The sequence below is a fragment of the Toxotes jaculatrix genome, chromosome 4 (assembly GCF_017976425.1).
Source record: "Toxotes jaculatrix isolate fToxJac2 chromosome 4, fToxJac2.pri, whole genome shotgun sequence".
Lineage (NCBI taxonomy): Eukaryota > Metazoa > Chordata > Actinopteri > Toxotidae > Toxotes > Toxotes jaculatrix.
The window spans coordinates 17,402,724-17,424,688 of record NC_054397.1 but is presented as its reverse complement, the minus strand read 5'-3'; the positions used below and the strand labels follow the sequence as shown (position 1 = coordinate 17,424,688).

General features: G+C 39.8%; 1 protein-coding gene across 2 annotated transcripts in view; it reads left to right on the top strand.

The window, feature by feature from the left end:
* The window catches only part of LOC121180391 (E3 ubiquitin-protein ligase SMURF2-like), a 60,649-nt gene that overhangs the window by 5,764 nt on the left and 32,920 nt on the right, over nt 1-21,965 (top strand). For both annotated transcript variants that reach the window (XM_041035764.1, XM_041035763.1), the window contains exons 2-3: nt 19,020-19,058; nt 20,959-21,067. In XM_041035764.1, the coding sequence (XP_040891698.1) occupies nt 19,020-19,058; nt 20,959-21,067 (148 nt within the window). The remainder of the gene's footprint in view (nt 1-19,019; nt 19,059-20,958; nt 21,068-21,965) is intronic.

Below are 21,965 nucleotides of genomic sequence, written 5' to 3'. Positions count from 1 at the left end.
GCAGTCCCCGGCTGCTGCTGTCAACCCCTCTGTCGTCATCACTTCTTCCATCGGCTCATCTCATGTTCATATTTTTCTCATATATCTTATTATCACTCCTCTGGTAACACATTTCCTCCTCTATTAAAGTCCTCTCTCATTTTTTGTCCCCTCCAAAATGACCACCGCTCACTCACCGCTGCCAAATGTGGGGTTTTTCACTGAACTGTGCCAACTGACAACCAAAAAATCTGAAGCCCAAGTTCTCAGATGCAGTATTTGTCTTTTCTTTGCACGTTGGTTCTGAGTAACTTCCCTATAGATTAAAAGATTGAAGCATCTTATTTGTAGACCTATATATGCTGGCGCAACTTTACAAGTTTTAGAAAAGCTTATGAAAGTTTTTTTTGTGTTGCCTTTTTTCATTTCACATACATTTTTAAAATCAACTATCAGCTTGTTCTTCAATCTGTAGCTTGATTGTCCATGTCACACGCAGTGAAAATCTTTATGTGGTTCCATATTTGCCCGTGAATCTTATCTTATTTTTTAGAGCATTCATTTTAAAAAAACAAAAACAAAACACAGCCCTGTGACTTGCAATCTAGCCATTTTAGCATGCCATTGGTTCTCCCAGGTGGTGGTATTAAAACACTAAAGGTGCACAGGAAAAGGCTTTCACCTCAGAATAGTAAGAGTGAATCCAATGTCAATGTTCAATGTCACCAGCCTTTATGTTTTAAGAAATAGCATTAGGATGCATTTAGTAGGTGCAAATGTACAATATATACAACACACACACAAAATGCCAAAAAAAAAAAAAAGTGTCAATTTGGGATTGCATTAAATATGATGGCAGTATTTTTAAACGGGAGAAACAGACACCAATCCATCACTCAGTGTGTTTTCTTTCTATAGTGCAGCTGTTGCAATCTAATTGCAAAATAAAGTATGAGACAAAATACATGACTCCTCACATCAGCTACAACACTGGGTTGCAATCGTAACAGTAGTGAGAAATCTAGCACACAAAATACTCCTTTGCAGGGACAATATAAATTGTGCCTGATTTTAATAGGCTGCATTTAAACACCAAAACACTGAAGGTTGTCAGCCTATGCTTGAATCCGTTCCCCTTGGCATCTGAGGCAGACGTCAGTGCTAGACTCTTTAATAAAGTGTGAAATGGTTGTAGTTTATGGAATGCATAAGAGCCCTTGTGTAAAATCCATACTCTGTGACAAGAATAATTGGGTTAGCTTGTGAATGCCTTAGTTGAGTCATCTGGCTTCAAACGTTGTGCTGAATTATCATCTAGCGTAAATATTCAGTACTATAGATTAGTCTATGTTCACAGTCCTTGTCAGGAAAGAGATGACGCTCTTGTAAGCGGCTGTGTGTGTGTCTGTGTGTGTCGGTGTGTGTGTATATATCAGCTTGATCTTGCCTCTAGCGTCTGGGGTCACAGTGTTGTGGTAAGGTTTTGTAGTGTAACACAGAGCTCTATACCCAAACTTCCTCCAACTCTGTTTAGTCTGCATCGCGAGCCTGTTCAATTGACCACACACACACAGGTTCTATACACTCATTCATGTGGCCCTGGTGCATCATATGGAAACATTTTATTCACTGTATGACACAGCTGTTCCAGCTGTGTTTATAATTTGTGTTATCAGTAAATCTAAAAGGAAATACAGGAGACAACAGTATTCAGATGCAGCAGACCAGACAAAATAACGTGGCGCGTTTTGCTTAATTTGTAGTCAAAACATGAAAAATTCTCACTGCACATTTGTGAATCCCAAACAAAAAAAAATATATATATATATATAATTTCTTCACTTAATATCACCTCATGACTCAAGTCAAAGCTGATGTGGTGATTGTGGTCACTTGTGCTATTTTACCTCATGCAGGATGAGTAAAACAAATGCTTATTGTCCATGATTTCAAAAGTAACCCTCTGGTTCTAATTTACAAAGTAGAAAGATAATGTGAACACTTTAATTTTGATTTATCAGTTATGTCTTTGATTTGTTGAGTGTGTCACCATGGAAATGCATAGGCCTCTGCTTGTGTGTTTGTGAGTCGCTTGGAAACAGAGTTTTTGTATAAACTGCTTATATGTTCACTCTGATTTCCCTGCTGTTTTTATTTTTTCATTCAAATGTTTTATTACTGAATGTTACTGCATGTGACACACCAGGAAAAACTCTACAAGGAATGTGGACAATCAATAAGAGGATGCCTATGTTTGTTTATAGTTGTGGCACCTTTGCTGTGACACTGTCTTCTACAGTGTCTGTGTGCAGTGTTTATCTAACCCGTGGATCACCTGACTGGCAGTAGCTCAGGTACAGCTGTCTGGTTACTGTGGTGATGGCACACAAAAGGCTGTCTTTGTGTTTCACCTCTGGTTAACACAGTGTAGAGTTAGCACCAAAGTCCCAGTAAGGTTCATGCTGAAGTGAAAGCTAACCTAAATCCACTGCCCTTTGCAGCTAAGGTCTGATGAGGCTTTGAGTTGAGAGAAATGATTGTTTTTCATATATATATATATCTGGATGACTTATAAACTCTACTGGCATTTTCCTTTCTCCAATATTCAGAACAATTTTGAATCCTGAAATCCCTTTGAATCCTCTGGAATCCTTTGAAATCCCTGAAAGTATATTTATCTACACAACAAATATTTTATTATTGCAGCCCTTGAATCCAAGGATTTATCAAGAGCCACCCTTTCGCCCTTTCCATACCCTGTTCATCGTCAAATCAAATGAAGCTCCTGGGAATACAGAGCACCACATTGTTTGCGGGCATCTTAGTTTCTCTTCTGTGCTCAAATTTCGTGCTGTGGGGGAAATCCCGGGTTTCTGGTGTGTGGTATTGTACCCTGTTGTTTCATTGATAGATTTGTTTTCAGTTGGCTTGTGGATTTTCCTATTAGGATCAGCACATTTAACACAACCACAGGAAAGCAGACATAGAAGAGCACTGCTCTGGAGAGATGTCAGCTGTGTGCAGCTGGTCAGTCCTCTATTAACTCAAGATGAATGCTACTTGATATCTGATCTGGCCTTAATGATTTGTTTGGAAACGTTACTGTTAAAAATGACAAATTCAAGCTGGCTTAGTTCTTTTCAGGCACAGTCTTTGTGTCTCAACACAGTGCTGTATTTAAGGAAGAATTTGGTATATGAGGAGACTGTGACTCAGTAATGAAATCTCGCAGGGCACTGCCAGTCTCATAACTCAGCTTTACTGTTCTCCACTCATGACCTGCGTTTTACCACGTAACACACAGAGAGCTTACATGCTTTCTATTGGACCAAAACCTTTTGTGCATAAGATATATGGCTGAAAGATGATCTCGGGATAAAACTTTAAAGCAGCCATTGATTACAAACCATGCATAAGTATGACTGTTAATAAATATATAATCCTGTATTTGTTGCATGTGCGCTATGTCACATTATACCCTACAATCTCGCCTTTTTTTCTGAATAGCTCTGTGAAACTTTGTTCTTAGACTTTGGTTGTTTCAGTCAAACCTTTCGTTTTTATCTGCTTTTCAAATTACTTTGGAACTTGGTGGCATCTGTGTACTTCGGAGGAGGAAAATGGAAAGACTGAACACCTCAGTATTGCATAACAGCCTCGGACTGGAGAGGAGGTGGGCTTCAATATGCAGAATACATTAAACTTTCCAAGTGCTTCAGGAGGATTTTCCTGCAAAGTATTTAGGAGAAATATCACGTTTTTCTTTTCATATGGCTAGGGCATAATATTTCTGACAGCTTCTGAGAATTATGAGGGAGGGCAAAAGCCTGAGTCTTAAAAGCTTAATTTGCAACATGTGAAAAGGCAGGTAATTAGTCTACAAATGGGATTTTTCTGCAGTGTTGCTCTTGCACTTTACTGCATCCTGCCTATCTCTCTTCCTTTCACTGCCTGAACTCTCTACCTCCCCACTGCAGCCTCTCATCATATGTCTCTGTATCCTGCATTTTTCTCTTCAGTCTTTCACTCTCTTTTCTTTCTTGAACAGGATGTCCCTCATCTCTATGTCATTTCTCTCTCTTCCTTCCTCTCCCTTACTCACCCCCGGATCTAGTCCAGACAGCTGACAGACGACTCTGCCGGTGTGGCTCCAGTATGGTGTATTTTTTTTTTTTTATCTGTTTTCAACTTGTGATGTGCACACACACATGCACACACACACTTCCTGTGCTGGTCCCTCACCACAGTACAGTACTTAGTGTTTGTCAGAGTTTGCTTGGGGACCCTAAGGAGTCTGTGGGGGGATTCCAGGAACCCTTAGCAAAAATAATACATTCATTTTAATTTGAATCACTTAAACGTATCTTAGAGCTTACATAAAAATAACTGTGGTAGCTGTACGTTCCACTGGCATCATGATTATCTATCCACATACAATGTTTAGAGTTGCATTAGTTAATATCAAAACAACAGAATATTATACCAAATCAGTAAGACTGTTTATTTATATTAAAATCAGAAATCTTTGGCAAATCCTAAAGAACTAGAACAAGCCATTGATGTGGCCAAAAAATACAAGTAATGCTATTAAAGGAATGTTGTTTGTAGCCCCATGGTTGGCCCCAAACTCCATCTTTTTTGTAAAAGACAGTGTTGCTTTTAAATCGCAGTAAAACAATGTAAATCAGGTATATTAATAAAACTCGAAACAAAAATGCTAAATTAAATTCAGATGAATATCAAAGTTATTTTTTCTAAACCATAACTAAACTCTTTTCTCTTCGATTCCCTGAAAATGAAAAATGTGGGCAGTTTGCAATGTCAAAGAATGTCCACAGAAATATCACTGTTGCTAGGCTAGAGTCATAAATATTAAGTAGGTTTTGCCTGTGAATAAAGAAAAGTCAAACTTAATTCCTCACTCGTACTTTTTTGGTTTTGTTTTAAAAAAGCCAGTAGAAGCAGGTTAGACTTTATGGATCACACTTTCCTCCCCCTCAGTGTTCTCCTGCTACTGTTTCTGCAGTCAGACTACCCACGTGTGTGTGTGTGTGTGTGTGTGTGTGTGTGTGTGTGTGTGTGTGTGTGTGTGTGTGTGTGTGTGTGTGTGTGTGTGTGTCTGGCAGACCACTCAGTATGTCTACTGTACAAACACACACACTCACATACACTGCCACTCAAATCACGTCCCACTCTCCCAGAGTCTGTGTTTTCAGTTTAACTGTGGGAGAGAGACAGTCGGAGGACGTGAGCGATGCTGTGGTTTTTATTGTGGAGATGAGGATCAAGTAGCTTGAACGGTGCTGGTGTGCCACACCATCCCACTCAACTCTTAACAAAATCACAATAACAGCAGGATTTATCACCAGTTCACAGGTTCAGAAGTAAAGAAAGATTATTTCTCCACTGCTTACTGTAGTGCTTTAGCGGTAAGGCGTCTGACCTATCATTCACCAACAGTAGGCATGGTTGGCATTGGCATTGGCAATACCACTGAATCAGGGGAAAGTTTTGAGGGAAACAAAGAGCTCATACAGCAACTGTAAATCAGCACTGAGAGGCTGCATTCTTAGGCCTTTTTTTTTTACTGTTTACTTGCAGTCTTATAAGCTATTTTTCTTATTAGTGATTGTCTGGTGTTTCATAACATTTTGCAACATACATGGCAATCCAGCTGCTTGGTGACAAATTTACTGTCTGAATCTCTTTCTCAATATAGCTGTAAAAACAGCAGCCCGAAGCACAGTGTTTTATGGAGACTTTTACAGAGGTAACCACAAGGGTATAGGTCTGTGCAACAAGAGAGAATCGAGTTTGAAGTTCCATACTGGAAAGAAACACGGCTGTTTTGACATAATTTAGAGGTCAGTAATTAAGCACTGATTTTTGTCATGACATTGGGAGTAAGAGTGTAAACTTCTGTACGCAACCAGTGTGGCCCCATGCTCATTTTTTGCTGTCTATTTAAGCTAAATACGGTCAGGCTCTTGCTGTCTTGTTATAGATGTGTTTTTGTGCCACACATCACCTCTCTCCACCCACACACAACAAAAAGCTCTGGACTCCACCATCAAAGTCCGCTAGGCTCAGTTGAATATTTATGTGTACACAGAGATGAGGAAAACTGCTGTAGCCTAAAGTACTCTTTCTGCGTGCCATTCACACTCAGAGTGACAGGAAACATGGCAAGCGCTGCCCCATCTCCCTCGCTGATGCGCTTTCACTCCGCTTGTCTCTTTTATCTCCATCTTCACAGTAGCAGCCTCTCTCTCTCTCCATTCTGTCTCACACATCTAACCACTCTGTCAACAGGATAGTGAATAGAATAGCAAGATGAAGAGAGAGATACTAGGTACAAGTTTCATTTACTGTAAGTATGTATTTAACACATAGACACAGTCTGTTGACTTGGCACTTTGTGAGTGGCTGTGCAATATTGTCAGTGGGTGGTGAGACAGATGGTGACTGGTAACGTATGGGCCGCCATGTCTAACTACTATGTAGGCCTTTTTCACACTGTGTTGATTTGTTTGAGTCCAAACCAGAGATCAGTCCTCCCTCTTCCTCCTACCCGTTCTGTTCTGCTTTACACTTGTTGTGATTGAATGAAAGAACTTATGAGTTGTTGGACTCTCAGTATATTTATGGTACATAACCTCATTGGTTTCACTCTCCACTTGACTAGTATCACTCTGCCCTAATTGCGCATTTGCACCTAGCACTGTGAACAACATGGATTTGTAGGTGAATTTTTTTTTTCACAGTGGTCAAAGAAAAGGATGAGTCTTCCGAAACTTGCAATGTTAGCAGTCTATGATATGGAACAATAGCACAGTTTTGAGGAACTTGAACAAGTTCCAGTGAATTTTGACAGTAAGCCAGACTGAACTGTTCAGTGGTTTGGCAAGACGGAACTTTTTAGTTGTTGCTGTTGGCAAGTGATAAAATGAATTTTTCAAAGGAAAGCCCAATTATGAGTTTGCTTACATTTGTGTTGAGTTAAATCAGAGATTAACTGAATATTGTGCCTTCTGCGTTGCACCTATTGGCACATCATAGTATGATACCTTACTCTGTAGCACTCCTCTTAATAAATTAGTGCCTTATTAGGCCTTAATACATCCCTGTTTTCCTAAGCATGTTATGCTAAGTATGTTAGTGTGTCTGTGATGCTGTGGTAGAGTTTCAGGTAGAAACTAGTTCGTTCCATACGTAGACTGTCCCTTGTTTTCCTAAGATTTACTTCCTCAGTGTTTGTGGGGACTTAGAGAGGAATGGCATGTTCTATTACCCAGGATTTCATCCCTGCCCTCAATCACCCCGTCTCCTCTTTATCTGCCTTTTGTTCCACTTTTTCCTCGTTAATTTTCCTTGTCATATTTCTCAGCTTCTTCTTCCTCTGGTTTATTTGTCCCAATCCGCTCTTCCATCACCGCAGTTCTCCTTTTTTTATTGCTCTCTTTTCCTCCTCCTAGTGCTCTCTAGATCCCCACCTCCCCACCCCGACCTCTGAATACTGTTTTCCACTTCATAATCATGGTCGTCATCTTATTCTGCCCCTGTCTTTTCTCTTTCCCTTGTTTCTCTGGGCTAACAGTCCATACAGAGACAGTTAATAAATGAATCCTAGCATCCATATGGGAATGAATACACACATACACCCACACACAAATGTAGCATAGACATATATGCAACTTGTTATTTTTGTGCACAGACACACAAACACACAGACCCATGGGACTGACATAGTATTTGTGCTTTGAGGCACCTTAAGGAGGTAAATTGAATAAGTGTTGGCTTAATGCCTTCTAATAGAGCATCCTCACAACCATTGTTGTTTTTTAATAAATTATGTAAATATAACAAGTACAGAAACATTTTATGGTCATAACTTAACATGTACATGTACTTAACACGGACCGCCATGCAAAGGTACAGTACTTTGACTGATAGTCAGCATCTAGAATTAGCAACAAGCTAAAGCCAAGACGTAGCTAAAAATAACTTCTTCTAAAAAGGTGAACAGCTGCAAGGGCTAATTTCAGTTTTGGGTGAACCTCATCCTCTAACACACATAATCACAATAAGCAACACCCTTTACCATGTATTGCTGTCTCCTTTTGTCTCTGCCTTAGCCACACATTGATGCAAGATAAACCCTCTTCCTGTCCAAACCCACATAGTTTGACCTTGTGTGAATCATATGCCATGATCTCTTGTGCTTAAATTCTGAATTGTTGTACCTCATTCCTGAGACAGTTGTTGCATGAATCAAATACGGCATGACCAGGCGGTCTGTATTCATTAAGAGGCCGGACCAACTTCGCATCAGCTAAAGCACGTGCAAATAAAATAAGCTATTTCCCAGCCATATGAGTCATATGGGTATGACTTTCCTGTGGTATGATATTACACCTGACTGTATCTAAATTAAACTTTAATCTGAATGCTTCCTATATGAGTATTACATTTGCTTTTTGACTCAGTCTTTAGATTAGCTTGACTCCCTCCGGCTTACGCCCCCCCCCCCCCCCCCATTACTTTTATTTCTTTATCCCTTCCTCCATCCCTTTCTCTCTGCTTCATATCACCTTTCTTACTTACTTTCTGCTAAATTTGGTTTCTCTGCACTTTGCCTCTCTTTCGTCTCTGGGCTTTTTTTTAAATATGTTGTTAGAATACTCTGGCAGCTTCTTGCAGTGTGTTCATACAAACAAATATGAAATCGTTGGCAGTATCTGGCCTCTCATAAATCTGCAGTGCTGGGGTTCTGAAGTAATTTACATACTCTGCTCTGACTGCACAGTTGGTTTCTGATGTATCTGCTGCCACCAGACACGCCAGCCATGCCTGCGATTTTGTTTCCACAAAATTACCTTGTCATTCTTCTTTTTTGTCTCCTGAGACCTCATTAAAGAGAGAGAAGTGGGAACCCGGAGACTTAAAAAAAAATCAGGATTTCAGGAGTGTAGTAGTAAAGACCTCTGCACTTGTGTTTCCATTATGTGTTTCTGACATTTTTACGCTTTGTTCTACCTTCTGATTCCGTAATTAGATTTGATCATTTTATAGCTGCTCAATTTCACAATGGTGTTAGACATTGCGGAGCATGAAAATAACACAGTTCATCAAAGTTGAAATGGTTGAACTTAAACCAATGAGATCTGTGAGAACCACCTCAAAACATTTTGAGACATCCTTCTAAAAAAGCCTTGGTTATTTCAGTATGGACTTAGTAAGTAAATTTTATAAATGCAAAATTTCCCCTGTGGACACAATGGATTTCCAAACCAGATTCTGGTCTACTTTGCTCATTCTCTTTTTCCTCCTCTTCTCGCCTGTCATCTCCTCTTATCTCCCTCCGCCATCCCTGCTACTCCTTGCTCAGTGTAAACACTGTGTCACTGCCAGAATGTGATCACTGTCAAAATTCCCTGGTCCAAATTAACTTCTCCCCTTTCTCTCCCTTCTCTGCTTTCCCATATTTCTCTCCCTTTCTTCCCCTCTACTGTCTGCGTTCCACAGATTTGTGACTCTAGATAGACCCCTCTCTTCCCCTCCTCACATTCCTCCCTCCCTCCTTCTCCATTCCACCGTAGATTCTTGCCTCCAGATGAACATTTTGTCTTTACCTTCTCACCCCTCTCCAACCCCGACCCAGCCCTCCTCCTCTGTGTAGCGACTACGTTCCTCTCCAGATTCCTGACTCCAGATTGTTGGCGTCTCCTCGGGGAGCGGTGGGGAGGGGGAGAAGGAGGGGGAGTGTCAGCTGTAGAGTGCTGGCCTCTCAAATGAATGACATAATTGGCATCCCGAGCATTCACTGGGCTGGAGAAATGCTGAGGGTGGGAGGCTTGGAAGGAAGTGCGATGTAGATTAGAAGCCCAGTTTGGCAACATTGCCCAATTTTAGAGACCCATAAATGCTAATTCACACCCCACCTTCATTATTTTTTTGCAGTGTGTACTTGCAGCACTAATATAAAGTTGGTCACGTACACACAGAGTGACTGTGCTTGACATTTTGCCAACATGTATTCTCTGTGTGTTCTAGAGAGTGAGCAAGCCCGCCAGGGAGGCGTGAGGAAGGGAAGAGGAAGTATTTTGTTTAACTATCGAACAATGCTGTGAATGAGACAGCATGGAGCTGTAGCAAGAGTCATAACTGGGGGAGTGACTAAGGATGGGGGGGGCTTTCCTTTTTAATATGAATGACTGTCACTAATTACTCAGGGGACATCATAAAGTGTGTTAGGCACAAAATTTTGAAGTTTAACTTTGAAATCAGTTTCAGTAAATGTATATGGTCTTTTGCTTCATAGCTGTATATAAGTGTGGAGAAATGTTTAAATACATATTGAATTATTTAGTTGTTCTTCAGCCCTTGAAAAGTTTGGAAATGTCTTCAAGAAAACTGCAGAGTATCATTTTATTTAATCTAAAAAAACATATGACTACACACTTTCTAAAATTTACACCTCTTCTATGCCACATTCTGTGACTTTGTGATGCAGTATGACCTGTTTAGTTTAGAGAACCTTCATTTTGTTGTTTCCAAATCAAATCTAGCAGTTATGCACTAAATGAAAAGGATGTTTTGAAAACTGAAAGTGTGTAATCACTGTGAAATGATTATAGCACCCTGGGTCATTGCACAGATTCCACATCGGCTAGCATCAGGCGAAGTTTGTGCAAAGGGAAGAGAAATCAAATTGGCTTTGTGGCCACATGCACATTTCTTTACTTGAAAACCTTTATTTTGGAAAAACATGGATGTTCCTTCAAAGTATGACTCTTCCCCTGTATTATTTATATTCCTACTTTGATGGTGTTTTGGTTTTCTGTGAGTGAAGCTTCCTCAAGGCCTAAAATATTGTTATCATGGCTGCATTCTTAGGTTAGGTTAGGATTGGTTTGCGATTCCAGGTCATTGCATGCCTCAAGGAAGCAGTTGTCCCTAAGGAAAGATTCATGCTCATGATCAGCTTGTTTGTAGACAACCCCAGCCCCCACTGTCACCCTACTCTTTTCAGGTTTGTCAAGGGTGGGGTTGTATGAGGTTTAAAATGATCTAGTTAATGATCCAACTTGACACCTCACCATGTTAAAGATATCTCAAAGGCTCATGACTTCACATCTGACGTCTTTCATACTCTGCTTGGGTTGCATTCAATCGAGCTCCCCCAAGTTCTGTTCCAGTTCCTGTTTTGAAGTATTGACTGTTAGGTCAATGAACCTTTCTGTTTGTCTTCTTATTTGTCTGTCAGGGTTTGAAAAGAAACAGATGTTCTGTGAAACAATATTTGAAGTATTACAAGAATAGAAGCCTTTTCTGTCATTGTGATAGATTTTGCCCTGAGGAGGTTTTAGCTGTGAGACTGGAGGCTTTTTCAGGCTTTCCAGACAGCAAACATTTCTTTTTAAGTAACCCACTCTGTTGGCCATGTTAATATTTGGTAACACTTCAGTTTTATGACCATAATTTTGTGATTATTAAACACCTGCACAGCAATAAACAACAACATTAGCCCTTTACTGAATCACTATTTTAATTTGACTAATAGTATGGCCTTGACACTCACTGACAGATGGATAAAGTGTGTTAGATTAAACATTTCATTTGTTATTGCACTTAATTTTGGCTGTATTGCCAAAAAGGTAACCGAAGCTATTGATGCCAGTTGGATGACAGTTTTATGTTAAAGCAAGGTGTGATTTGAGTAGTTTAACGACAGGGGGTTTAAATCAAAACAGAAGTGAGCATGAATACTGGTTTCAACCTTGTTGGCTACAATCTACTATGCTGTATTGCAGGTGGAAAATATGAAATGTGAAAACTGGCTTGTTCCTCTTACATTAAAACATGAGTTAACTGAGCTACACGTAATGTCCTCTGGAAGCAGTTGCATTGTATTCCTGCTATGCTGCGCCTGTTGGAGCTCATGATCACAACCGTCCAAGTTACATGTGTTCAATGTGTCATTGTCCACCAGTACTGGACAGTACTGCTGTAGCGGGCTCATTCATTTATTAGGTACACCTGTGCGGTTTTATTAAATATTTACAATTTTAAAAAGTCCTCTGTAATAACCTGTCCTTACATACCAGCTGCACAGGAAACCAAATGCTCCCTAAAAAAAGAGGATGGAATAAAACAATCTCAGGATCACCACTACTCTAAAACAGTTCTCCTCAAAACAGCATCAGCATCCAAGCGCAGCAAAGGGATGCTGATGCAGCACGGGTTGACTGTCCTGTCCTTGCACTGCTGCCGGAGAATTAATTGAACAAATGAACCACAAAATGGCTGTACTTGACCGTGGAGCTGGCAGCACACAATCACGCAATCATCTATTGGAGTTACTCACAACAACCCCTTTGGTCTACGGCAGAGCAGCCCAGCTCTGTGGTTTGATAATGTTAACACAGAGCGCAAGAGGCGAGAAGGATGCCGGTGGTTCAGTGCACTGTGCAGTGCAAATCATACACGTTTATGAACTTGAATACATCTCGTATCTTCCTCTTTCTTTATAAGCAAATTATTTTTTTCCCCACAACAGGGATTTTACAGTTCAAAGATTTTCATGCATTTTGGTCTGGTTTCCCATTCACTTCACTTATACTCCGTTTATGCATTGACAACCATCAACCATCAGTACAAAAATAATTTTTCTAAAATACAATTAATTTTACAATATATTGTTTTGTTTAGCTGTGAGCCTTTACAGTTGTTCTGCAAAACTCCCAAAGTTGTCATCTCTTATTTCATTTCTTAGTGAAAGGACTGTACATTTGTTCCTATTTCAAAATTAATAGAATGTTTTCTGTGAATTCACCTGCTCTTATGTCTGTAAAATCAAGGTATCAAGCTTTAAAACACCGGATCCATCAAAGGATGCGCTCTGTCAGTATTTAAAGGATCTGAACATCTGACTCATCCTACCCCCTACCCCCTTTTTCCCCAACAAACAGAGTGAGGTGTTAAGCAGCCATTACAAATGGGAACCTGGAGACTCCCTTGAGAAAACAAGTGGGAATTCCCTGACGCCCCCTTGCTTCTGTCTGTTTACGACCTTTCACCTTTTGACCAGAACTAATACCAACCTTCAGCCTGACCTTTGTATTCAGACAGACGGAGACGTTACGAAGCTCCTGCGTCTTTAACGTCCTCTCTTCAGAGGCGCATTATGCTTGTTTTTCTAATGACTACTAAGGGACTTGCTTTTTGTAATACCCAATGTAATCATCATATTTCTTTGTACAGTGATTTATGTAAATTGCAGCTTGGCATCAGTGGGCAGTGTCTTACTCATACTGCAGAGGGGTTTTTCACTCTGCAAAATATAATACTTTGCATGTTATTCCATTAAACTATATTTAATTTTTTAATTTTTTAATTTTTTTTTGCTGTACCTAACTTTGCTGTAGCACATAAAAGACTCATCACATTAAAGACTTATTATTTATCTCGGTTAGTTTCTTTGGAGACTAGCTGACATGTCGCCTCATGTCTGTTAACTTTGAAGAACATCTAACTGTTAGTCATTTATACCCTCTGACTCAAAATGTGGCACTGACATCATGCCCTGCTGATGGATGGACATATTCAAAGATAGTTTCTTTACTTTCACATCCTCTTTTTTTTTTTTTAATAATTTTCAAATATAGTCTTGCGAGCTCAAAAAGGTGTAGGCTTAAACGATACACTACCAGCTCCCCTGGAGATAGAAAGCTATGGTTGACCTCTAAAGCCTAAGGATGTATTGTATTGTATTGTCTGGGTCAGTGACAGGGCACTGTCTGTCTCCATGTCCCTTAGCTACCAGACGGTGGTAAAGGCATTATCCTCATATGTTAGTTTCTTAGATGGATAGGCTTGGTTTGGGGTGACTGTTAGTTTGATTTATGGCTTGCTTCAGGCTGTGGAATGGGGTGACTCACCTACAAATGGTCCCAAAACAACAGCTGTTTCAAATCCTTTTAATAAACAATGCGGCAAAGTTGACCCCACTTTGACCCTTTAACTGCTATCACAGATTTGTCTAAGATGAGGGCAACGTTGGGTGGTCAAATGACTAAATGAGCAACGTGCCTTGAAAAACAGTATTTTATGTGAGCTCTTAATAGATTCCTTTTCTTCTAGAACCTGATTTTTTTTTCCCCCAGATGAATGTTCACAGACTTGTGAACATGAGTACAATTATATGTTGAACAAATACTGAAAAATATGTGGGTCTTATATCATTAAGAAAATAGAGTACTGTGCAAAATGTGTACTCTCTAAAGGCAATTAAGTAAAGTAGTTTAGTTACTTAAATGTCATTAATAGTTTTTATCAGTTCACTTCATTCAAAGTGTAGTGAAGAAGAAAAAAACAAAACGAAACCAAATAAATGTTTTTGGCGTGACCATTTTGCTATTAAAACAGCAAAAATTCTCTTATGTGCTTAGCATGTTGTTCCAAGCATCTCTGTTGCTGAATTTAAACACCTAAAGAGACTAAAACCTTTCCACGGTACTGTATATCTGTCATATTATTGTTGGTCTGAAATGCCTTGCATGCAGGTCTTTGTCTTTTTGAAAGTGTTTTTTTGTGTCTTTTTGAAACACAGTCACATTCTCACTCGCAAACTCTTAAAAAAAAAATCACAGTTGAAATTTAATTGAAATCTGTCATTGGATAGATGTTAGAAAGTGTCACATCAGAACCAGAGAAGGTAGAGAACACCCTAGTCCATCTTGGTAAAGTTACAGGGTTAGCAGTTGCCACCAGTATCTTTAACCTGGTTGGAAAATCAGCAGTCTACATCAGTTAAGAACTTGTGAGACCTTGTCAGTCAAAGAGCACTCATCAACACAGGCTTGCTTACGTAATTGTAACTTTAGGATATTACTCAACTGTCTTATTTTAGCCCTTTTGTTTTGCAACCATAGTGCTGTTTAAAAAGGAACTAAAATAGGACAAAAATGTTACTCAGATGTTCTGAGGAGCTTTGTCCTTCCAAAAGATCGGGAATAATTTGCAATCCTTTTATCAAACAGTAGTCATCATAAGAAATTTCTTTGCAGAATCACCTTCCAAAAATATTCAGGAGGGTCGATGTTGATGTATCGTCAGCAGATGATTGTGTTCAGCTCCTCTCCTCAGTTGTTTGCAGGGCACTGGTGTGCAGCCAGATTTATTGTCTCTCCTCTCAGTGTTAAAGTGGGGGTTTGTGGTAGAGATGATGATCCGCGGACAACACAGAGGACAGCTTCACCCCTGGGCTTCCTGGTCGTTTACTGATTCGTAGTTGACCTAGCTTTCCGTATTAGGATCTGAAAGAGTCTGGTCCTCTGCCAGCCCTGGGTCACCACGGCCCGCCCGCTCACGTGGCAGCTATTCAACACTGTTGGAAACACCCAGGGTGCTGAGATGAGATTTGATTCCTCATTGATGCTGGGATCCACTGTGCACAGAGTCGGCATAAGCCCAGATAACATTATCAACATATTTAGCCATGTTTATCTAAATCCTGGTGGGGCTACTGTAAAATGATTTTTAAATCTGTGGGGGTAATATCAGCTACAGTACCTCAGAGTTTTCCGGAACATTTGTCAGACCACCTCTGTTTTCAAAATATGCAAAGTCTTAGAACGGTGTATGAATTTAGGCTCTGACACAGAGTAATTGAAAACAGGTCTCACAAATGCATCACACTGTATTTAGTCCTCATTGTGCAGTATGGGTATTTAGTCCACATCTTTGGACTGGCAATAAATATTCCTCTGTATTACTTTTTGAGACCATTACAAACTACTTACATCAATTAAACTAGGGCTTAAAAATAAATATTTAACAGATTCTTAGAATCAATAACCTATTTCCCTATCACTATCCAACTCATGATATTTTAGATGGTAATTAGAACTAATGCATAACCTATTTTCTTTCATCTTGTCTGTTCTGTTTTTAATTACTCTTTTTACTATCCTACAGTATTGATGGCAATTCTTTTGCTGTTTCACTTCACTGCTGAAGCCAATGAGGCCTTCTGAGAATGAGGGTTTTTCCAGATTTCAGTAATTACAGTTCACCAGTCCATCTATAATGCAGACTTCTTGTGTGAGGTACAATGCTAGGCTCAGTAGCTTGTTGTCTTGCTGTTTAATTTATTTGAGACAGGCTGCTTTAGCTCTAATGTAGAAAATCACCATTAAGTTCACAGTGTACATTGTAGAACTGGTATAAGATCAGATTGGATCAGTGGAATTTGTTTTTAGGCACATTTTTTGTGCTTCCCAAAATCATAAAAATCTTGCTGGTTGTTTTTTGAAAATAAAGTTTTCAGAGATATTGCTTCATTATTGCTTCACTGTGTAATTTACACTCGCTTTGACCATATTCATCGCCATCGGTAGCAGCAGCCTGCTGTGTCTGGCAGAACAGTCTATTAAGGCCACTGATAACAATGAGAGGCTTTACTCTCTGTGGCAACTGTGGCCGAGACAGTGGCGAAGAGTGCAGGTTAATCCCTTAATCTTCATTAGCATAGTTTGGTAACAAGAGACCCAAGTATGCTCAGCTCAGCCTGGTAGCTACTTACCAGTGTTGGCTCTTGAATGTAGTGAGTACCCACAGCAAGTCAACTGCCACCAGTTATTCATTGTTCAGAAATATTGGAATATTTTAGTAACCTAGTTCCTGACCTTTAAATTACCACCCACATCTCCAGTTTGCTCAGTGACTCATTTAAATGAATGAAGTGAAACAACATAGCAATTAAGTCTGAATATGAGGCTAGTAGTTTAGGGTTTTTGGAAACAAGATCAAACATATTCAGCATATGCTCTGTGCTATAACTAGCCATATAAAGAATAAAGAAACAAAGAAAGAAACAAAATCGGCCAGCAAAGTTTAAATGGGTCATCATCCTTAGCCTAAACACTTTCTCATATATATATATATATTATATATATATGTATATATATATTCTGGTGGCTGATTTTGTTTCTGAGTTGGATTCTCTGCCCACAAATGTTCTGCCAAGATTTCAGGCCTCTGTTTCTCCTGTTTTTCTCCTGTCTGCCAACAACATGGTGTCCGTTTTGTCCCACAGGAGGTTTTTCTGGCTGCCTCCGATTTGGCCTGCGCCCATACTGTCGGCTTTGGCAGTGTAATTTCCCCTGACAAGCTGATGGTTAGTGTTCATTCAGTCGGCCCAGTCAGTGTAATTTGGTTTGTGTTGAGATTGTCTGTTCCCATGTTGTGATTCTGTCTGATTTGTGCGACTGTGTCATTTTGGTCACTGTCAAGGTCTCCACATTGAATGGTCGTAATGCGAGGTTGGTTTCCCGGGCCTGTCCGCATCTTTTTCGGAAGTGATGCTTGTTTCTCATTCGTGGCAGGTTCATGTACTTTGACATGATCTGTTGTGTAATCCATGTACATGTGATGTGTCCAACACACCACTGTTTTGGCTGTATAAGGGTCTTAATGTGCTTGAAAGATGGAGTAATAACAAAACCTCTGATATGACAAAGTGGTTTTGTGATGAATTGTTCTTTCACACAGAGCTGAGATTGCAGTGTTTTGGGTTTTTTGGGGGGCTTAGGTAACCTGTTTCCTGTTTGCTTACACAATTTTTAAATTAAGGAGGCCAGTGTTCTGCAGAATGAAGTAGTGAATATATGTATTTCTTATATGTAAGTAGTCACACTTTATGCCTGTATCATGACATTTTCATATAAATATCTGAAATGGTCAAAAAGTTGAACTTTAACTTTTACATAAATTTTGTAGTTCCAGATCAGATAAGGCAGGTACTCTTTTGCCTGCTGTCTAAGGCCAAGACATGATTGTAAAAGAAAGGAGTCACCTGTACCTGTATTAATAATGAATTGGAAGTGCCTGCCCATGCCCATGAATTGTAAGCAGTGGCTAAAGAACATGGATGAATAGGTTGAAACACTTGCAGAGAGACTGAACAGTTTTTCTAGACTTTTTTTTTTCTGTCTCTTTGCTTAGAGCTTAGTACCACCTCTAATTCACTGACAAACAAGTGATTAGAGCATTGGTCTGTCTGCTGGCAGTCCGTGATGCTTATTTAACTCCCTTTCTCATGTCCTAAGTTCACTGTTGTTTTTGTTACATCCATTTTGTTAGTTTTCTCTGCCATTGCTCGTGATTGTCGACGCTTGGCCTACTTTGTCTCGCTCTATAACTGTCACAGGATTGTCTAGCCAGCTCCAAAGAAAGCACTAGCCTGCCTCAGTTCACTTAGACCCTACAACTCACAAGGAGGGAGACATCTAGGGAGGGACATAAAAAAAAAAAGACAACTGCAGAACAAACCCAAGCACATACTTGCTGTCTTTCTTTCTCTGTCTCCGCTGAAAGCCATTGTATGTTGCCTGTGATGCATACCCCCAGGGATTTGCTTCATACAGGAAAGAGTGCTTGTCTGCTCAATATTTTACAAGCGGAAACTTTCAGAATTGGTCTCCTGGCCTGTGATGGGTCAGTGAGGATGGACAAACCAAAGTGGTGGCAAAAAGACAGCAGTAATTACTGAAAGGAAACTGTGTCAAATTTCACAGCTAAGAGAGAAATTGATGAATAATGAAATCTTTACCAGAGAAGCAGTTGGCATATTCAGAATGTTAGCTAATATTTACACATTACAGCTGTTATTTTAAAATAATAATATAATATAAGTGTAGAATCTTGTTGAGCGTTTGTAATATCACCAGCAGGGTGAGAGATGTAAGGAAGTGAAGCACAAAACAGCTTTAAAAGCAGAAAGAAAGCTAATGATGCACCAACATGCTCCATGACGTACTGATGATGAGTAAAGACTGAAACACATTTGCCATGACTTATGTGTTTAATATAAAGAGAATATATATGTAATATCACATACTATAGTCCTGCTCTTTTTATTTAATTTGTTTTGTGGTTTTTTGCCAACAGTGTTTGACCTAATTTTTTTTTTTTTTTTACTGATACACATTTCATTTTTAACCTGTCATTAACACCTCTCTGTATTTCTTGTCTTCCAGTCCTGTGTGCAAAGAACCTGGCAAAGAAAGACTTCTTCCGTAAGTAAAGCCTATTTTTATGTGTTGCTATTCTTGTCCAATTCGCCCCCTTGTGCATTAAAATGGGCTTTGTCAGCAGTGGCAGCTTGCTGGCTTTTTCATTTGAAGCCATGCTGTAAATGAAGTCCCTTAGGAGCTGTCTGTCTGTTATACACACCAGGAGGTCTGGCACACACAGGGACGCACTGCTAACATAACGTCTAGTAATAGATATCAGGTCCATTGGTACAGAAGCACTAGACTTAATTAAAATGGCTTTAATTGAACTGGAATGAAATGACACCTTATTTAGTTAAGCTCATGACCGCTAATTGCAGTTTCATGAAAATAAATGTGCATTCCACTCTGACACAAAGACACTTTAACTTCTGATTTTGCATTTAGTTGTACAGACTTTCTATTAGAACATAAGCTAATGAGAATATAAACTGAAGAGTTCCACGCCACAATAGTTCTCTAACATGCAAAAATTGTAATGACTTTCTGGACGGCTGGAGGGCATCCAAAGAAGGAAGTTGTACTTGGTTCTGTTTGTGGTTTCTACTTTACTGTAAGTTAACATTTAGCTTTAGGCCTTTTCATCAATCTCTGTTTAGGTGATCAGGAGAGACGGCTATTCTTTGCTGCTGGCGTTAATGTAAGAGGTGATGTATTATTTAGTTCTCCTGATGAGACAGTTTCACAAACGGATACCCTTTCCCAACCCACAACATTTACCTTAATTGCCAGTTATGGTCTTGGTAAAAGCACTTAATTGCAACAGTAGCAGGGTGTTTACCCAGTAGGTTGGTTCTCCATTAACCTGGAAGTCATGGATACAGACAGTAGTGGATTCATTATTGTCCAACATGCGCACACATGCATACACACAGACACACAACTACAAAGAGTGAAGTCCCAGGACAGCATAAGGGTGACTGAACAGGTTTGACTTGTGTGAAGTATCGGTGCCCAGAGGTAAATGCTCTGACACATTTAAGATACACCTACACACATGCACAGTCACACAGGCCAACACAGAGGACGCCAGATAAACACACCAAGAACAATCCCTTATCAGATTTCCGCCTGAATAAGACACTGTAAAAGACTTGTGCTCCCTCTCTTTGCTGTGTAAATGTTTCACACAAAGGATTCATACAGGAGAATGTTTTATTAACAGTGTTTGCTTGCCACCTTAATTGTATTCTTACAAAAATCGGGTGAAGAGTAAGTGTGGAAAAAAAAAAACAGGTTTTACCAGTCTGTCCTGAAATATGCTTTGAGAGATTGGACAGTGATAATCTTAGTCATACTGACCCAAGATTAACTGAAGTTAGAAAAAGTATAACCCATATGAAATAAGAAGACGACCAAATTCCACAAAACAGGATGCTTACTTCATTAGACCTTTCTGGTGTCCATTTATATACCCCCCTCAGGCTGACACAGCACAGCACAGCACAGTGTCTTTGTGTGTCTGTGGCCTTTCAGAATGGGCCATTGACCTGGTTTCATGACCACTATTCCAACCTGAGTTGAATTCAGGTCAGGCAGTGCTTGGCTTTGGTCAACAAGTGTTTCGATTAGAGATGGAGATTGAATTTAATGTTTAACGGCATTTGACAGGCTATCCCATTAGTCTTAAAAAAGTGAGAGACATTGCAGAAAGAAAAGTAACTTTAATGGGTACAAAGTATGCAAAGTAATGGTGTATAATTTTATGGTCAAGATTAAAGTGTATAGAACTACAGATGCTTACCTCAATCTCTGTGAATGGTGACAACAAGAGATCTGTGACTGCAGTCATGTCACACCGTCACACACAGGTTCCCTCCATGTAAAGGGGTATTGGTGACCTCGCTAGGTTTGAACATTTGCTAAACAAAACTCCTTCATGTTCCTCTGTCTACTTTTACAGGGTTGCCAGATCCCTTTGCCAAAGTGGTGGTGGACGGTTCAGGACAATGCCACTCTACAGATACTGTGAGAAACACGCTGGACCCAAAATGGAATCAACATTATGATCTGTAAGTCAGCAGGATGTGGAGTAGTGTGATATGTTTCTGTATGTCACAAACAAATGCTCTCTGTGTGCATGTGAGTGTGTGTGTGTGTGTGCGCTTGTGCTTGGGGGGGTTAAAGATGGATTTGTGTATGACAGCACAGGACAGAACCAACCATAGTTGTCACAGAAATGTTTTATGCTGGTTTTGATTTGTGACTATGACAAGTGTCTCAGGAATGTAGGTTCACTTCTGTGTGCAGAAACACCCGTCTCTAAACCTTTTGAGATGTTTTGCATGTGAACAAAACATCTTGTAGAGCGAGATTTTAGACATTCCACGCCACAGGCCTCACCAGACATATTCATATGAGATTTCTGGAGGAAAACACAACTCATACTGATATAAATTCTGTCTGTCTCAGATTCTCAGAGTGCTGCTTTATTTTAGTAATCTCTTTCAGGGTGAGCAATATAACCTCTTTGTGAATCTATGTAACATGATTCTTGAAAGGAAGGAAGCTCTCCTTTCGCTTTCAGTCTCTGTGTAAAATGTAAATGCAAATCATTGGTATTTCAAATAAAGTCTATGAATAATGCAGTGGTCAAACAAACCAAAAGGGATACAGAAGGGAAAAGCCACTCATATTTGCTGGCTACATTGTAGAGTTAAAGCAAAATGTGGTCATTATATTGTCAACTGGCCTCAGAACCCCAGAAGACTAGAGCAAGATGAACATAACACTCCACAAGTGCCCCTATGAAACTATGTACTTAAGTGTTTTCACTGAGGCTGTGTGGTGCGAATGTTCCCTGTGCTGAGGTCTGTGTCGACAGGCTGTTACAAGGAGTGGTCACCCCAAAGGACCCAAAGGAGCCACTGGCAACCAAGCTTATTTAGTGGTGAGAGATGGAGGGAAGAA